The sequence below is a fragment of the Equus quagga genome, chromosome 7 (assembly GCF_021613505.1).
Source record: "Equus quagga isolate Etosha38 chromosome 7, UCLA_HA_Equagga_1.0, whole genome shotgun sequence".
NCBI classification, from domain to species: Eukaryota; Metazoa; Chordata; class Mammalia; order Perissodactyla; family Equidae; genus Equus; species Equus quagga.
The window spans coordinates 12,735,121-12,751,649 of record NC_060273.1 but is presented as its reverse complement, the minus strand read 5'-3'; the positions used below and the strand labels follow the sequence as shown (position 1 = coordinate 12,751,649).

The 16,529-nt window shown below is 54.1% G+C and overlaps 1 protein-coding gene across 1 annotated transcript in view; it reads right to left on the bottom strand.

The window, feature by feature from the left end:
• Window positions 1–16,529, bottom strand: part of ABCC1 (ATP binding cassette subfamily C member 1) — a 126,145-nt gene that overhangs the window by 7,434 nt on the left and 102,182 nt on the right. The window contains exons 20-27 of the mRNA XM_046668550.1: window positions 15,730–15,820; window positions 13,840–13,975; window positions 11,598–11,805; window positions 9,197–9,507; window positions 5,089–5,288; window positions 3,590–3,716; window positions 2,949–3,050; window positions 614–760 (exon numbers count right to left, since the gene is read on the bottom strand). Of these exons, the coding sequence (XP_046524506.1) occupies window positions 614–760; window positions 2,949–3,050; window positions 3,590–3,716; window positions 5,089–5,288; window positions 9,197–9,507; window positions 11,598–11,805; window positions 13,840–13,975; window positions 15,730–15,820 (1,322 nt within the window). The remainder of the gene's footprint in view (window positions 1–613; window positions 761–2,948; window positions 3,051–3,589; window positions 3,717–5,088; window positions 5,289–9,196; window positions 9,508–11,597; window positions 11,806–13,839; window positions 13,976–15,729; window positions 15,821–16,529) is intronic.

Below are 16,529 nucleotides of genomic sequence, written 5' to 3'. Positions count from 1 at the left end.
TACAATGGAATATTACTCATCCATCAAAAAGAACGAAATCTTGTCACTTGCAACAAAACGGATGGACCTAGAGGGTATTATGCTAAGGGAAATAAGTCAGACAGAGAAACACAAATGCTGTGTGATTCCACTGAAATGTGGAATCTAAAAACAAATGAACAAAACAGAAGCAAACATATAGATACAAAGAACAAAATTGTGCTTGCCAGAGGACAGGGGTGTGGGGAGATGGGCGAAACAGGTGAGGGGAATTAAGAGGTACAAACTTCCAGTTACAGTAATTCACAGGATGTAGCGTATAGCGCAGGGAATGTAGTCAATAATAGTGTAATAACTTCGTATGGTGAGAGATGGTAACCAAGAGATGGTAACCAGACTTGTCCTGGTGATCACTGCATAATGCATATAAACGTCAAGTCACCATGTCGCACACCTGAAACTAATATATCATCATATGTCAACTATACTTCAATTAAAAAGAAAAAAAGCCACTCCTCCCTGTCATGTGGGGCCACGACCAACTGGGGAAGTGATGAAGCTGGCTTCATCAGCCTAGCTGCATCCTATGCCCGACAGGGATGCACAGGGGTTGGGAGGGAGAGCGTGCACCCACCTTTTCCCCTCCGTTGATGGTGACATTGATACGCTTCAGAACCAAGTCCAGGTCCTCTCGGTAACGCAGGCCATAGTTCCGGAATTCCACGCGGCCCACCTGGGGCCAGTCGCTGGGCGGAGTCATCTCCTGGATTCTCCAGGGAGCCTGCGATCAGGACGGGAGTAAGGGATCTGAAGGCTGTTCCAGGGGCCCCATGGCTCCGAGGGGGCCAACCGCCACCACCTCGCCACCCGCACCTCCCTCTCTCGCTCCCTCTGCTCCCCACAGACTTCCGGCTATTCCTGGACCAAGCCCGCAGGGAACACACACACAGGTCGTGCATCCCGGCCTCTGCACTTCTGGCTTCCTCTGCCCAGAAGGCTCTTCCTCAAAGGACCCTCCTGGCCTGCTCCCTCCTGTGCGGCAGATCTCAGGTCAACTGGGACGGCCCCGTCCCCTCCCTGGCTCCCTTCTCCTTCAGAGGCACTCAGCATCTCCCAGCATCTTGGGTGTGTATTGACACCTTTATTCTGTTACCCCTGCCCACTGGAATATCCACTCCAGGAGAACAGGTTGCCTTATTGTCAGTCCACTGCTATATCCCAGGGCCCAGAGCACACAGTAGGTGCTCAATACCGACGGACTGAATCAATGAATGAGTGGTCATCTCTGGACAGACACAGGTTGCCTGCCTTCTAGGTGTGGAGCGCAACAATAAAAACAGCAGCTAACGCTTACAATCCTTCTACATTACATCACTGAACCCTCACCACAACACGAGTGGGGGCCTCACATTTATCCCCAGTTTACACACAAGGAAACTGAAGCACAGAGAGGGAAAGGAACTGGCCTGGGGTCACACAGCCCCACCTGAAAAGCTTCTTAGTTTGGTTATGCATTTCCTGAGGTCTACAGCTGGAGGTGCTCGGGGCCAGGCTGGGGACTATCTCCGTGGAAGGAGAGGAATGGAGGGGACAGTAAAGGGAACCTTTATTCTTTCTCCTCAGTAAACTTCTTGCCTTAATTTTTTTTTTTTTTTACAATAAGCGTATTTCCTTTATAATTTACATATACAAACGAAAGGGACAAGCTGTAAGAACACAGAGGGGACTGGAGAGAAGTGGGGGGCATTTTCCAGCTATAAATATATATAAACACATAAATAAATATATATTTTTAATCGTGGTACGACTCTGGGCAATCTTGACTTGTCTTGCATTTTTTAAATATGCCCTTATTCTAAAAATATAAGTCATTTAAACAAGTTAAATATTTTAAAAAAATAAATTGAACTTCATACTTTAAATGGGTCATCTGCAGGGACTGTAAATTTTCTCTCAAAAGCTGTTATAAAAATAAACTCAAGGTGAGCGGGAAGCTGCTGGTGTAACGCCCTCTTACTTCCACACGGGGCGCTCACACCCTTTGAATAAAGCTCTCGGATGAAGGGGGACCTGGTTCCTTGTGCCAGAGCATAAAGGACCCGGACAGGTCACCTCTGTAAACCCCTCACGACAGAGTTCAACCAGGGCCTTGGTCTCACTCCCAAGCGGCATCTTCTCGGGAGGAGTGTGGCACGACGGCACAGACCCGTGATCTCGGGCAGGTATCTGAACCTTTCCGTCTCAGTTTCCTCATCTGCACAATGCGGATAATAACACACTGTGAGTTACGAGGCTGCGTCGAGACTGTATGAATGACTCTGTGTCGGATGTTTAGGACAGGGCCCGGCTCTCCGCAAGGGCACACTGTGGGTCCCTGTTGCTATTATTATTGTTACTGGTGGTGATGGGGATGGTGGTATCGCCAGGCATTACTGTCATCGTTATCATCACCACCACGGCTGCTACCAGGTGGTGCTGTGCGGGCAGGACGAGCCAGCTATCCAGGCCTACGTGGCATCGAAGTCTAGAGACTTGGGTCCTACCCCCAGCTCTTCTGCTGACCACAGGTGCCCGTGGCCCAGCCATCGTCCCTCCCTAGGCGCCCTTTGCCTCCATCTATAAAATGGAGATTTGGGTTCAGTAACTGCAAGGTTTCCCAAACTTTGGTCAATTCCTTATCAAAATCATAATTTTTGCACCATCCGCGTACTGATTCTCCTGTCACTGACTTTCAATACTTCTCATCAACTCCTTTGTACTTAACTTTGAAACTTATTTAAAGAGGAAACCAGTCCCACTTCCCATAACAGAAGTCTCCCGTAAAAACACGCAGCAAAGAACAGATGATTATCTTTGTCAGGCAGAGGTTGCCTGCTGAGGGCGCACACACAGCATGACGTGGAGGGTTCTTTGGGGCGAAGCCACACTGAAGATCGAGGCCCAGGGGTCCGGCCAGGGGCTTGCTTTACCTCCTTCTCGATTTCTGAATACTCCTTGAGTCTCTCCACGGCCACAACGTTGGTCTCCATCTCCGACGACATCCGAACGAGCCAGTTCAAGTACGTGGTGACCTGCAAAGGGAAGAGTTACGTGGAGCTTCTAGAGCGAGCACGAGCTGCCTTGTTTCCATGAAGGAATTATGAATTATGGAATATTCCAGATCAGAAAGCTACAGAAAACAGGACCCTACATATGGCCATCACCCAGGCTTGCCACACTGCATCTTTTAAGCAAGTGCCACATTTCAAAATAACCCATGGGCCACACCAAGAATCAGAAAGAAAAAAGAAAGAAAGAAAGTACTTGGAACTGGATAATAATGGGAAACCAAAACGTATCAAAATGTGGGAGATGGAGCCAAAGCAGTGCTTTGAGGGGAAGTCATAGTGTTAAAGGATTTCTCTTGTAGCTGGAGGCACCCTCTAAGGGCTTTTCCTTGACTGATGGGGGAATCCTGGCTACATGTCTAATTTCTCTCCTGCTCCAGTCGCTCACTGGGCTCCTCCAACTCCACTCAGCCCCTTGAGAATCCACAGCAGAGGCCCAAGAACCTGCCACCAGCTCCCCCATTGAGAGAAGGGAAAATGCTTCCCAGCGTGTCCCTTCTTACCTGCAGCGAGTAGGACACCGAGAGGCCCACCAAGCCGGCACTGAGGCTGTGCCGGGAGATCACGGCAAACAGGGAGGCGAACAGGACGATGCAGTTGCCCACACACTCCAGTCGCACGGCCAGCCACCTGCACCGAGACACACGGGCAGATGGAGGTACGCTCACGCCCGGGGTCAGCTCTGCAGAGGCTTGGCTCCAAGGCGGGGCACTTTGCTACCTGAAATAACCCTCGATCCTTCCCGAGAAAACCTTCTCTGCCCTGCTTGTGGGACTCGGGGCAGGCCGGCCGATGGACACGATCTCAGTAATCCTCATTCAGCTGCCAACCCCAGGCATTAAAACCAAGTTCTGCAGGACCCGTGTTCCCAGGAAGCTGAAAGCTTGCCTTTTTAATGAACCAACCTTTTCTCATTGAAACCTTGAAAATATACCCCTGTATGCATTTTTTAAAAAGATGTCCTGGAAAATTCCTAAATAGTAAGAAGTCAGCAATTGGAAGAGGCAGCCATGATGTAAAATAACCTTCACTTGGCAGGGGAGGGAGTCGGGGAGAAAGGACCATTTTCAGTGTAGCCGTACGGCTCTCAGACCCAGGTCATCCTCACCTCAGAAACGTTAAAATGTATTATCCTCCCTTTTAAGTTACAAACAGATATTTTTCCTGGCTTAAAGCTGACTTTGCTAAGATATCATGTAGCATTTTAGGAATATTATTTTAATGTTGAAAAATAGAAAGCGTTCCGGGGAGACAGTTTTGTCAACCTTTTCCCACTACCGTCCTTAAGATCCCCATGGCCGATCTTCCCGGGGGGGAGCTCCTCCCACAGACAGACCCAGATTTGCACAAACTCCCTAAAAATTCCGTAAGGCAAGGCAAGGTCGCCAGTAACTCCCGGTCTCCCCACCCCGTCTTACACTGCAGGGTGACCCTGTGTAGGACGGGGTGACGGTTGGTGACGATGGGTCACTTCTGGGGGCTGTCACCCCCGCATCTCAAAAAATACATCAAGATGCAAGCGAGTGAGGAGGGTACTATTTCAGGGATAAATCACACACTTTTCTAAATTCAGTCAATCCTTGGGAAACTTCTGCTCCTTTTTTTCGATGGATGCTATTCAGCCATTCTGGAGCCCCCAAATGGTAATATCGGGTGGTTCGACCTAATATTAATAAATTGCTTCCAATCCTCGTTCCACAGAGGCGGTGGGTGATCACCCCTCAGCTGAGAAGCACGGAGAAGAGCCTGCCTGTCACTGATGACCCTGCGTCACCAGGACGACAGCTCGAGCACAGCCCCTGCCGTATGTTCTGACTCGAGAAGAACTCTCGGTCCCTGCCCTTCGATGCCCAGTGGACTGCCGCGTGCTCACAGGAACCCCGTGTGCTTCTGACGGTCACCTGTCCTTCCCGCTCACCAACGTGAAGCCTCCTTTCTGTGCGTACCCTCCTCGGGGAACTAAGCAGGCTCCCCCAGCCCCTCCCGCGGCCGGGCTGCCCACCTGTTGGCCACGATGCTGGGGTAATAGGCCTTCTGGTTGTCGTCCACCTTCAGGTCGCTCTGGTGGATGAAGCGGTCCTGCTCCTCGAAGGCGCGGATGACGCTGACGCCCAGCAAGGTCTGGTTGAAGTGGGAGTACACGGGGGAGCGGCTGACTGACTCGAGACGCTTCAGCTGCCGGGACGAGGCCACATAGAACCTCTGCGGGGGGAGAAGGGACCAGGGGAGTTGGCGGAGCCACCCTCGTCCCATGGGCTGCTCTTAACAGGGTCTCTGCTCACCTGGTGAACTGCAGACCCGGGGGCCAACGATAACGACGACAGCAGTGATGACAATAATGATAGCTAACACTCAGGGAGAGCCCACCATCCTAGGCACTGTTTGAAGTAATTTCACATCTATCAGCTCATTTAATCGTCACCAAAAACCTATGAGGTGCTCGTCCCCGTTCCACGATGAGTAAACTACGCCGCCGAGAAGCGGGTGACCCTCTAGGAGGTGGCAGAGCTGGGATTCGAACCCAGACAGCCTGGCTGCAGAGTGCTAACCTCTGCACCGCACTGCCCCTCTGAGCCCCTGACCTCTGGGGGCTTTATGGACCCAGGACTGTGAGATTCGGGGACGAGCAAGCTCAGTTCCAATGCCACCCCGGCCCGGCCCTGTGGGCAGAGACCACAGCTGCTCTGCTCCTGCCCTGCTCTGGGCATCGGGCACAGGGATGCACTCGGTGACCTCCTGTTAGAGACGGCACGAAAGCCAATGGGCTGCTGGAAGCTTGGAGGAGCTGCGAGCAGAGGAGGGACCAGGCAGTGGAGGACACTTCAGTCCTCTGGGCCCGTACCCGTGGAACGGTGAGGCCGAGGTCCCCACCGGACGAAGGAACAGAAGGTGTTTGGGACACAGCCCCCCTGCCTCCTGCTCTGTGACAGGCACCCCGGGCCACGCCGGGGCAGGGACCTGGCACAAAGAGCACTGAGCGTGCTGGGTGGCTCTTCCGGGGCCTCTGGGGTCGGATGCTGCTTCGTGGATGGCAGCTCAGGGGGTCACCTGAACCCAGCGTGGGGCAGACAACTGAGGCCCAGAGACTCTGTCAGCTCACCCAGGGCCCACAGCAGCCCTGAACCCGGGCCAGAGGCCACCCCACCTCCTGCAGCTCCCACTGCTCGAACAAAATCCAGACCCCCTGGCACGGCTCGGGGCCCCGTGGGTCCACCCTCATCACCTTTGACCATAACCACCCCCTCTCCGTTTCTCTCTAAACATCCTGAATGGAAATCGTTCTAATGCATTTACCTGCTCAACTGACTCCGGTTGTCAGGCCCTCAGATTTTATTTACTGTAAAAATCTAACCTGAGATGAATTTTTGTGAAGGAATATGACTTTTTTTTCAAGGAAGATGAGCCCTGAGCTAACATCTGCTGCCCATCCTCCTCTTTTTGCTGAGGAAGACTGGCCCTGAGCTAACATCCATGGCCATCTTCCTCTACTTTATATGTGGGACGCCTGCCACAGCATGGCTTGACAAGTGGTGCCATGTCTGCACCTGGGATCTGAACCAGCGAACCCCGGGCTGCCAAAGTGGAACATGTGCACTTAACCGCTGCACCACCGGGCTGGCCCCGGAAAATGACTTTTTAAAAGTCATTATTAGCTTTCATTTTCAGCTCTATTCCAGGAGACATAACCCACCCCCTGGCCTTACTCTTCCAGAGACGAGGCAGTGCCCGGTGCTCGGGAACAAAACTCACCACTCGACAAGCACCCGCCTCGTGCCGGGAGCGGGCTGAGAGCTAAGCTGAGAGTGTGCGGGTGGGGGTTTTCACAGATGCCAAGTGATCCCATAAGGCAGCAAGACCCTATTCCAGCAACACAGAAGCCCCAACAGGATTGCCCATCATCCACGTACCTGGCCTTTTTAATAAAAATGTCTTGCTTTTAAATTAAAACAGTAATGTAAATCCATTTAAAAACTTGGGGGCTGATCCAGTTGGGAAAATTAAAGAAACATTACAGTAAGTCCGTTATGCTGAGACAACACGATTCAAATTTCAGTGTATGACCTTTGAGATCTTTTCCCAAAACAGAGGGAGAGTGAGAGTGTGAGTGAGTGTGTGTGTGTGTACCCAAACACACATGCACACATCTCAAAGCCATTTAACTGAGACATCCATTCACTGGAAAGCGCATTAAACCTTCATGGCTTGAGGAATTTCTCCGTTTATCTACAGCTGCATACCCACGACCTGACAGAAATCTAGAACATTTCCAGCATCCCCGAAAATTCTCATGTCCCCCCCAGTCAATACCACCCCCCCCCCCGTCACTATTCTGACTTCTATCGCCATCCCCTCTTGCCTATTTTCAAACTTCATTTTAGTCCTGGCTTCTCTGATCAGTACAGTGTCTGTGAGATTCATGCACGTCGCGTGTATCGGAGTCCATGCCCTTTTATTACCGAGTCACGTCCATTGTGTGAAAACACCACGAGGCATTTCTCCATTCTCCTGTAACGGACCTCTGAGTTGTTCTTAGTTTGGGGCTTTCATGAATCAAGATGCTAAGAACATTCTAGCACACGCTTTTTCATGCCAGGTACATTCTCTCATTTCTTCTGCACATTCACTGAGAATTGAGACCGCTCGATTCTACGGGAAGTGTGTATTTCACTAAAAACCTTAAAAAAAAATAAACACTCTCCCATAATCCCAACCCTCGGAAACGCAGTGTTTTCATTTTCCTGCCGCCCCTCCAGTCCTGCCCACGCGCATGAGGCGCTTCATCATTACGATGCCAGCGTGCACACGACACGATCCTTTGCTAAATTCACTTCCTTTGTCGTTTAAAAATAAAACTGCTGGGGTTGCACCAGTGTCTTCCTGACTCGTCCCGTTCGAGGTGCATAAGATCCCATCCCGGCATCGCTCACGAGGCGCACAAGGTCTGCTACGGGCCAACATCCGAGCTGCCTCTCATGCCATGTTGGGCCTATTCTGTTCTCTTGAATCGGGTCCTTCAGGAAAACCTCCAGCCGGGGCAGCGACACGAATACCATCCTCGGGAAATGCAGCCGGATGGTTTTCCCAAAAAACTTGGCACCAATTTAAAGAGAACACAGTGGGGTCTGGGAGTGGACCTGTTCCCTGATTCCATTTCTGTCCACACCCACCGGTCCCTGGGCCACAGTGTGGCGGGGCCCATGGGCCGGCTGATGACAACGAGGTCGCCTGGACCCCTGGTGAGCAGGCACTTTGAGGTACAGAGACACTTTGCAGTTTCTCACTCTCAGCTTGTACTGTACTCCTTATACTCCCATCTAAACCACCGCCCCCCACTGGCGAACGTGCTGCAGCTCACTTTTAGGGGCAAGAATGGGCAGTAACCAGCACACGCTTTGGAATCAGACAGACATGAGTTCTCACTCCCAACTCTGCTACTTGGGCTTCCACAGGGTCATCTGTCAACTGGAAACCCAATCTAGGCTGCAATAACCCAAGACGCCACAGCTGGTGCCGACTCGGCTATCTGTATGCTTCCCCTTGCCCTGTTCCCTTTCCTCAGTCTTATTTTCTGAAACACAGATGTGATGGCCAGAGCTGCAGTAGCCATCTTGGACCATGAGACCAACTTAAGAATGGAAGGCCTGTGCAAAGATGGTAGAACAAAAACAGTGAAGGAGGCTGGGATGTTAACAAACTCATGGAGTGGCCAGCCCAGCCCTGAATGGCCTGCCTCTAAATTTCTATTCCGAGAGAGAAAAATTAACATCTACCTCGTTTAAGCTGCTATTATTCTCATCTCCATGGTCTGCAGCAGGCTTAGCACCTAAAGAATTTCATACTTAAAGAAATTTTAATAGTAAAGGTGTCTTTATGGCTATAGCTTTTTTTCCTTTTATAACTTACAGCTAGCAAAAAAATCCTTATTATCAGAGAAAAAGGACACTTGCAAGATAAAAACTTAGGTATTAAAAACTGACAAAAACAAGTGTAAGCCCCGTCCTGCAGACCCTCCACAGCTCCACCCTGGGGAAAAGTCCAGCAGAGTGAGCTCTCAGCTCACAGGGGAGCCCACACTCTGTGGGCACCTGGACCCCGCCCCCACCTCTCACCTGGACAAAGAAATAGATGAGGCCCAAGGGCGGGATGACGATGGCCGCGATGGGGGTGGCCAGCAGGATGACGATGCAGGCGCCGATGACGTTGCAGAGGGAGCCCATGAACATCTTGATGACCTGCGGGATCATCGAGTCCACCGTGTCCAGCTCCTTGGAGAAGCGGTTCACCAGGTTCCCGCTGGGCGTCCGCTCGAAGAAGCTCATGGGCGAGCGGAGGACGTGATGGAGCAGGTCCACATGCAGGCGGCGGGAGGCCAGGACGCCCCCGAGGGACACGGCCATGGAGTAGCCGAACACGGAGAGACCTGCAGACAGCCGGGCGTCAAACCCCACGATGAGGGGGTGGGCGGGGTCAGGAAGGAGCGGCCACGTGGCCACGCGGATGCAGCGGGCCTGGGCTCCCGGCTTCCAATAATAACGATCACAGTGCTTGTTATTTATTGAGCGCTCACTATACGTGACCCGCCGTGCTAGGGTTTTACACGTCTCTAATCCTCACGAGGACCTGTGTGAGTTCTGTGAGTACCCATCCTACAGAGAAGGAAACTGAGGCTCAGACGGGGCCCCTTTGCCCTCCACATATTCAGCCAATCAGAAGCAGAGCTGGGGTTCCCGCCCAGGCAGCCCGGGCGGGGTCACCCTCTCAATCCGTGTGCCACGTTCCTCTAGCCCAGCGCTGTGCAAGAGAACTTTCTATGATGATGGAAACGGGCCACATCTGTGTTGTGCAAGGTGGGAGCCGCTAGCTACATGTGGCCACGGAGCAGCTGTAATCTGGCTGGTGCAACCGAATACCTGATACTTTCATTTTATTTAGTCCTAATTCACAGAACTTCAAATGGCCGCATGTGGCCAGCGGCTACCATACTGGACGTCACAGCTCTGGAGGCACTGCTGCTGTGTGAGCCCAGGTAAACATCACACCCTCTCTGTGCTCCCCCGTCCCTCAATTATAATTTGGAGGCCCAAAGGCCCTTGCCCTGAGAGAGGGGTTTTAGGGATTGAGAAATTTAAGCAATCCAGGTCTGCTCTTCTGGTTTTTTCAAAGCCATCTCCTGGAGATCCTGAGACAAAAGTGTGGCTCCTCCAAGGACCCACGGGAGGGACCCGTTCTGGGCTGAGAGGTGGTTTCACAAGGATGGGGAGGCCTCCTTAATCCGGGCAGAAACCCAAGAGGCAGTGGCTAAAAGGGCGGGCTCTGGAGCCAACACTGCCCCATCCTCTCTCTGCCACCCACCAGCCGTGGAACCCTCCACATGTCACTTGTCACGTGACCTCTCTGCACCTCAGTTTCCTCACCTTCGAGTGGGGACAATGAGACTTCCCTCACAGCACTGCTGAATGCCAAGCGCCTCCTCGGCAACGTGCTCGGGGCACAGACGTGCTCAAAACATCAAAGGCATCCACTTATTACATACGTTATGTTATCACAGGCATGGAATGTACACACGTATGTAGACAGATACACAGTTTCATGAGCACGTCGACACACAGCTCATGGACCGTGCAGCCTGGTGGTTAAGAAGAGTGTGGGCTCTGAGCCAGACAGCCTCGTCCAGCCCTGCCATCGATTAGCTGTGTGACTTAGGGCAACTTACATAACCTCTCTGGGCCTCAGTTTCTGCAAATCTAAAATGCGGGAAATGTGAGCTCTTACCTCACGGGATTGCTGCAAGGATAAAATTACTTAAAACACCTCAAAGTGTTTCAAACAGGACCAGGCCCCCAGCAAGTGCTCGGTGAACATTAGTATTCCCAGTAACGCTGCCGTGCCTGGAAACCTTCCTGAGACCACGAAGAGGGTCTGTAGCAGGGTTTTGCACTATGGACATTCGGGGCTGGATACTTCTCTGTTGGGGGGAGCTGTGCTGTGCACTGCAGGATGTTTAAGTGACTTCTCTGGCCTCTAGATGCCAGCAGCCCCACCCTCACTCTGAATGTCCCAACCGGAAGGATCTCCCAGCACTGCTAAACGGCCCCTGGGGGACAACCCCGGCCTTGAGAACCACAGGGATGAACAGCAGATGCAAGTCCACGCGGGACTTTGCAGAAGCCCCATGACCCTGACAGAGCAGCAAGGGGCGGGCGGGGGCCTTGCCCCTCAATGGACTGGTGGCCTCTGTTCCTCAACTTCCCTCATCTGTGCAATGGGCACCTTGCAGCACCCCTCCGTCTCCTAGGGCCACATGCAACAGCATTCAGGAAACATTCCTTCTACAAACACCTGAGTGCCTGTGACGTGTCCCGTTCCCGGGAGTGTGGCTTGGTCTGGGGGGGTCCAGAAAACCCTGACAAGCTGAGGGGGTGGCCCCCCAACTCCATAACAAGGCAGAGAAGCGGCTCCGAGCACCAAAACCAGGACTGCCCGGGGAGGGTGCAGAGAGGCGGCCCTCACCTTGCAGGATGCCCAGGCCGCCGTAGACGCTCAGGCGGACTGTGGTGTGCTCCTGGGTCCCGTTGACAACGGGGTCGTCGGTCCAGAGGCTGAGCCAGTAGTTGGAGGCCAGGGAGGCGACGTGGTTGGAGATGAAGAGGAGGATGCTCAGGAAGGAGAGGAAAAGCCCGATGGCCCTCATGTAGCCCCAGTACACAGACAGCTTCACCTGGGGGCCACGGGGGAGAAGGTGTTTTCCAGGATGCGGCCCCCACGGGCGCCCCCAGGGTAAGGAACTTCAACAGCACCTGTGCAGCCCTGCCCCCCACCTGTGCTCACCCCTGGGATACCCTCCCCCTTACTTATTCAGCAGCAGACAAGGTCAAGGTCTCTGAGCTCATGGAAGCTTCCAGTCGGATGGCAAGAGAGGCTTGTATCAAATCATCGCCCAGATAAATACACAATTACAGAGAAGGGCTGGAAGTGCCTGATTCTATAAGAGTATAACATTGGGCACCCTGACCTAACCCGGGGTCGGGGGGGAGGGTGTCAGAGGAGGTTTTCCCTGAGGAAGTGACCACAAAGAGTTAATTAACCAGGTGAAAATGGAAAAAAAGGCACTCGGGGCAGAGGAAGCAGCATGTGCAAAGGCCCTGAGGTAGGAGGGAACGCAGCACATTTGGGGAACTGAAAGGAGGCAAGGGTGGAGGGGGCAAGATGAGGCTGCAGGACAGCTGGCAGTGGTCAGACCACAGAGGGCCTGGGGGAACCTGTTCAGGATTCTGAGCTTTGCTCCAGGACCATCAGGAAGTCATCAGTCTGAAGCAACGGGCAAGCAGTAACACGTTGCCTAGCAACCAAGACCAAGCGTCCCCTCCACCCCATTCCCTGTGTCTGAATGACAGCCTGGTTGAAGGGTAACAGGTGAAAGGTCAGAGGTCTGATGCATAAGTGATACTTCCTTTTAACTTTACTTTTTCAAGTCTCTGTTCTTCAAATTGAAATAGTGGGGCAGGAGGTTCCAGAATTAAGAACATGCTTATTTCACCATCCGGCTTCCTCATGCAGCTGAAGTGCCTGCGGCCCCTGGCATTCCTCTGAAGGACTCAGGGACCCCCTCCTCACGAGCAGAGGAAAGAACGGGGTGGGCATGGGGCTCAGAAGGGACCACGCGTGCTGAGCCAGCTCCACTCCTGGTCCAGCTCCAGCGAGTTACAAGCCCCCAGGTTCTGTTTCCCATGTATGTGATGGGCAGGGAATCCCGGGACCCAGCCACTCTGGCTGGCATGGGGGTTACAGGACGATCAGAGAGGCCTGGCATCTCCAGCCTTTCCTTCTCAAGCCCTTGATTCGGGGTCATTTCTCTGGCTCCCTGGAGGGTCAGCGAGAGCAAGAGGGAGGGACACACTACAGCCGCCTCTGCCCCCGGCCACACGTGTGATGGTAAGATGAGGGGAGAAGCCGGGGTCAGAGGGTCCTGGAAGATTCTGGTCCAGGCAGACCTGGGAGAATACTGGCCCCCAGCCTCGCTTGTTCCCGGACCACCTTTCCTGGGCTGGCTGTTCCTGTCTGTGCCCTTATTCTTTTACTTATTTTAAAAATCCCATCCTCTACTGTTTTTAAAACAGAACCACACATTTTTAAAAGTAAACTTGGGATCATTACCATAAACGGAAAAACGACTGACCTTGGCCCAAAATAGAGGATCATAAAAAAATACAATAGAACAGGAGCTGGAAATCTTCGCTCCCGGTTACGAAGAGAAGCCGGCGATGGATCGTGCTGTAGACTCAGTGTCTGCATCCTCCCAGGATTCGTAAGTTGAAATCCTAACTCCCAAGGTGACGGTGTTGGGGAGGTGATTAGGTCACGAGGTTGGGGCCCCCATGAATGGGATTAGCGCCCTTATAAAAGGGACCTGAGACAGCTCCCTCACCCCTCCTGCCACGTGAGGACACAGCGAGAGGATGGCCATCTATGAACCAGGAAGCTATGAACCGATGCCGGCTCTCCGGCCCCTTCATCTCGGACTTGCCAGCTCCAGAACTGTAGGCAACCAATGTGTGTCATTTCTGAGCCACCCAGCCTATGGTCTTCTGTCACAGCTATGCCACTCACTGGCTGCAACCTTGGGCAAGTCCCCTGAGCTCTCCTGACTCAGTTTCCAGCACTTACAACCGTACCTTTCCAGGCTCTGTGCGAGGAAGCACACGGAGGTGTGCTGTAAACGCCAGCGACCCTCGGTTAGGGAGCCCGATCTCACCTGCCCTGTCTGCGCCTTGTCCGCCTCCACCAGCTTCCAGGCTTCCTCCTTCTTGGCCTCGTCTTTCTGCAGCTCGGCGGTGCTGTTACAGTGCCGGCCGATGTCGCTGCTGTAGGTGGAGGAGTTGCTGAGCTGTCTGCGGAAAATAAGGCACGCAGATGTCAACCCAACGGAAGCCCCAGGCAGGGTCGGCGGCCCCGACACGGCACCAAACTAGTTCCATCTTCTGACATCACAGCCAGGAGCCAGAGACGGAAGGGGCCTTGCCCCAGGGTCACGTGGAAAAGCGGTCCCTTTACGCGGGCATCATTCAAGGAGCATTTCCTGCCCACCAGTGGTCATCAGCTTTATGCAGACCATGACGGACCATCACAGACCCCATGGCCCGGGCTCTCTTTTTTCCCTAAGGCAGGTCCTTTCCCTGGGGACTCGTAAGCTTGGGGAGCAATAAGGGGGGGGGGGGGTGTATGTGTGTGTTTGTGAGCGTGCATGAGCACACAGCAACATCCCCTCTCTCAGCCGCGGGTCAGACCCACACGAGCAAAGGTGATGGAGGGTGACTTCCATCTTGGTGGCCAACTGCCTCCTGCCTTCTTGGTTTGCGTGCCTCGATGAGGCAAGCACACAGGCTGGGGGAGCTGGAAACGGAGGGCACCGCCAGCCTGTGGCCGGTTAGGAAGCGAGGACTGAATCCTGCAACAGCCACACGAGTTTTGAAGTGGGTCCTTCCCCAGTCGAGCCTTTGGATGAGGCCCCAGCCTGGCCGACCCCTCGGCTGCAGCTTGGGAGAGACCCTGGGCCCCTCTGGAGTCCCCCAAGCTGTGCCTGAGCTCCCCGCGTGAGACGGGAGATGCCCACCACTCAGTCTGCAGTAACGTGCTACGCAGCAATAGGAAACTAAGACGCCCAGTGTTCTGAGTGTTTCTGCTCTGTGCACCCTTGGCTCTCCGGCAAGGGTGCTGTGGGCAATGCTCTCACAGACGCAGCTGCCCATGCAATTCCCTCTACAGCCCCATTTCTGTGTGATGATCCCCCCCACCCACAGAAGGAACCCCAGGCAGCCCCGGCCCGCTCCATGATAAGCGAGTGCTCTCTGCTGAGTGCCGAAGGTGCTTCACATGCACGCCCTGTGTGAATCTCGGGATGATTCTCTGTGGGAGGTACACCACAGACCCCGTGCGACAGACAGAGAAACTGAGGCAGAGAGATTAAGCAACCAAGTCCACGGCACACGGCTCCTCCAAACACCCAACGAAGTAGCCCAAAGCCACCTCCTTAAAAGCAGCAAAGTGGAGAATGGAGGAGCACACGCTCAGAGGCCCGACTTGGGTTCAAAGTCCAAGTTTGATCTCTCGAGTGGCACGACTGGGGTGGGGCAGCCCTGAGCCTGCCCACCTGTAAAACGGGGTGATGACGGTAACTACCTCCAGGTTCAACAGACTCTCCAGGGATGGCACCGCGCCCGGCTCCTGATGGCGTGTAAAGCGCAGCGGCCACCATCAGTGTGACTATTTTGAATCAGATGTCAGTTCTCAAAGCCCGAACGTTCCAGGCCCCCCAGAGTGACTAGAGCAAAGATCCAGACCATGTAGGGAACTGAAGTGCCCAGAATGTAGACGGACGGTTACACCACGGGGCCTGCGTGAGTCGTGCCACCCAGCAGAACAGTGCCAGGCTCCCGCTCCAGGCCTCTGCACTCTAGAAAGCGAGGTTCCCGAGGATCCGGGAGGGGAGGCAGGAGGCCTGTGCCGTCCGCCGCCTGGGGAGCTGAAGGCCTTTTTCGGTAGGAGGAGCCCTGCTGCCAGCACCTCGTCCCTGCTCCCCGACCAGGCAGGGGCAGAAGCGTGGTGCCTGGAGAACCCGCAGGACGGGCTCGCTCCCGGCTCCTACCTCTGCATCTGTTTCCCCACGGCGTCCGTCACCAGCATGCCGTTCTCCATCTGCTTCCCCTCCTTTCCTGGACTGCCGATGCCGGCTGACCCTGGCGGGAGAGAGAGAAAGGGGGAATCATGGTTTCGAGAGCCGGACGCCAAAACCAGAGACACCTGGGAAACCCTGTCAATCATGGGGAGACGGCACATGACCGGGCCGCCAGGAAGCTCAGAAAGCAAGATCAGCTTTGCTGAGGCCACAGACAGGCTCCTAGCTGGGGTGCGGGGGACAGGTGGAGCCGGCTCCCCTCGGGCAGAAAAGGCGCTTTAAAACCATCTCGAGGGCCTCATTAGCTGTACGCACTGGGCCTGCAGGTGCCCTGTGCCAGCACCGACGGGTAAAGTCCAGTTCAGCCGACAGCATCTCTGCTGCATGAAGCTGAGCTAACGGGCATAGGACGCCAGGAACCACACGGGGGGAAAGGAACAGCCCTCGGGCCCCCAAGCATCCCAAGCAGAGGTGATCCTCAAAATAAACAACCACCAGCTTTGACGAGGGCATCAGCCACTGGAGTCCCAGGCTCCCCGCAGTGCCCGGGGTCAACCTCCCGGTTGCCGGATCATAGGGAGCCCAGACGGTCCAGGGTAGGGGCTCCTGGAGCAGCGGCTGTTTCCCAGTAACGAGGAAGTATTTTAATAACTGGTGCGGCCACCCTGGGGCACACTAGCTGGCCATCTGCCGCAGTCCCAGGAGGTTACCCCCCCAGCATCAACGCTAACCACGGGAACCTCGGCAACGTGGCTAACGTTTGCTGAGTG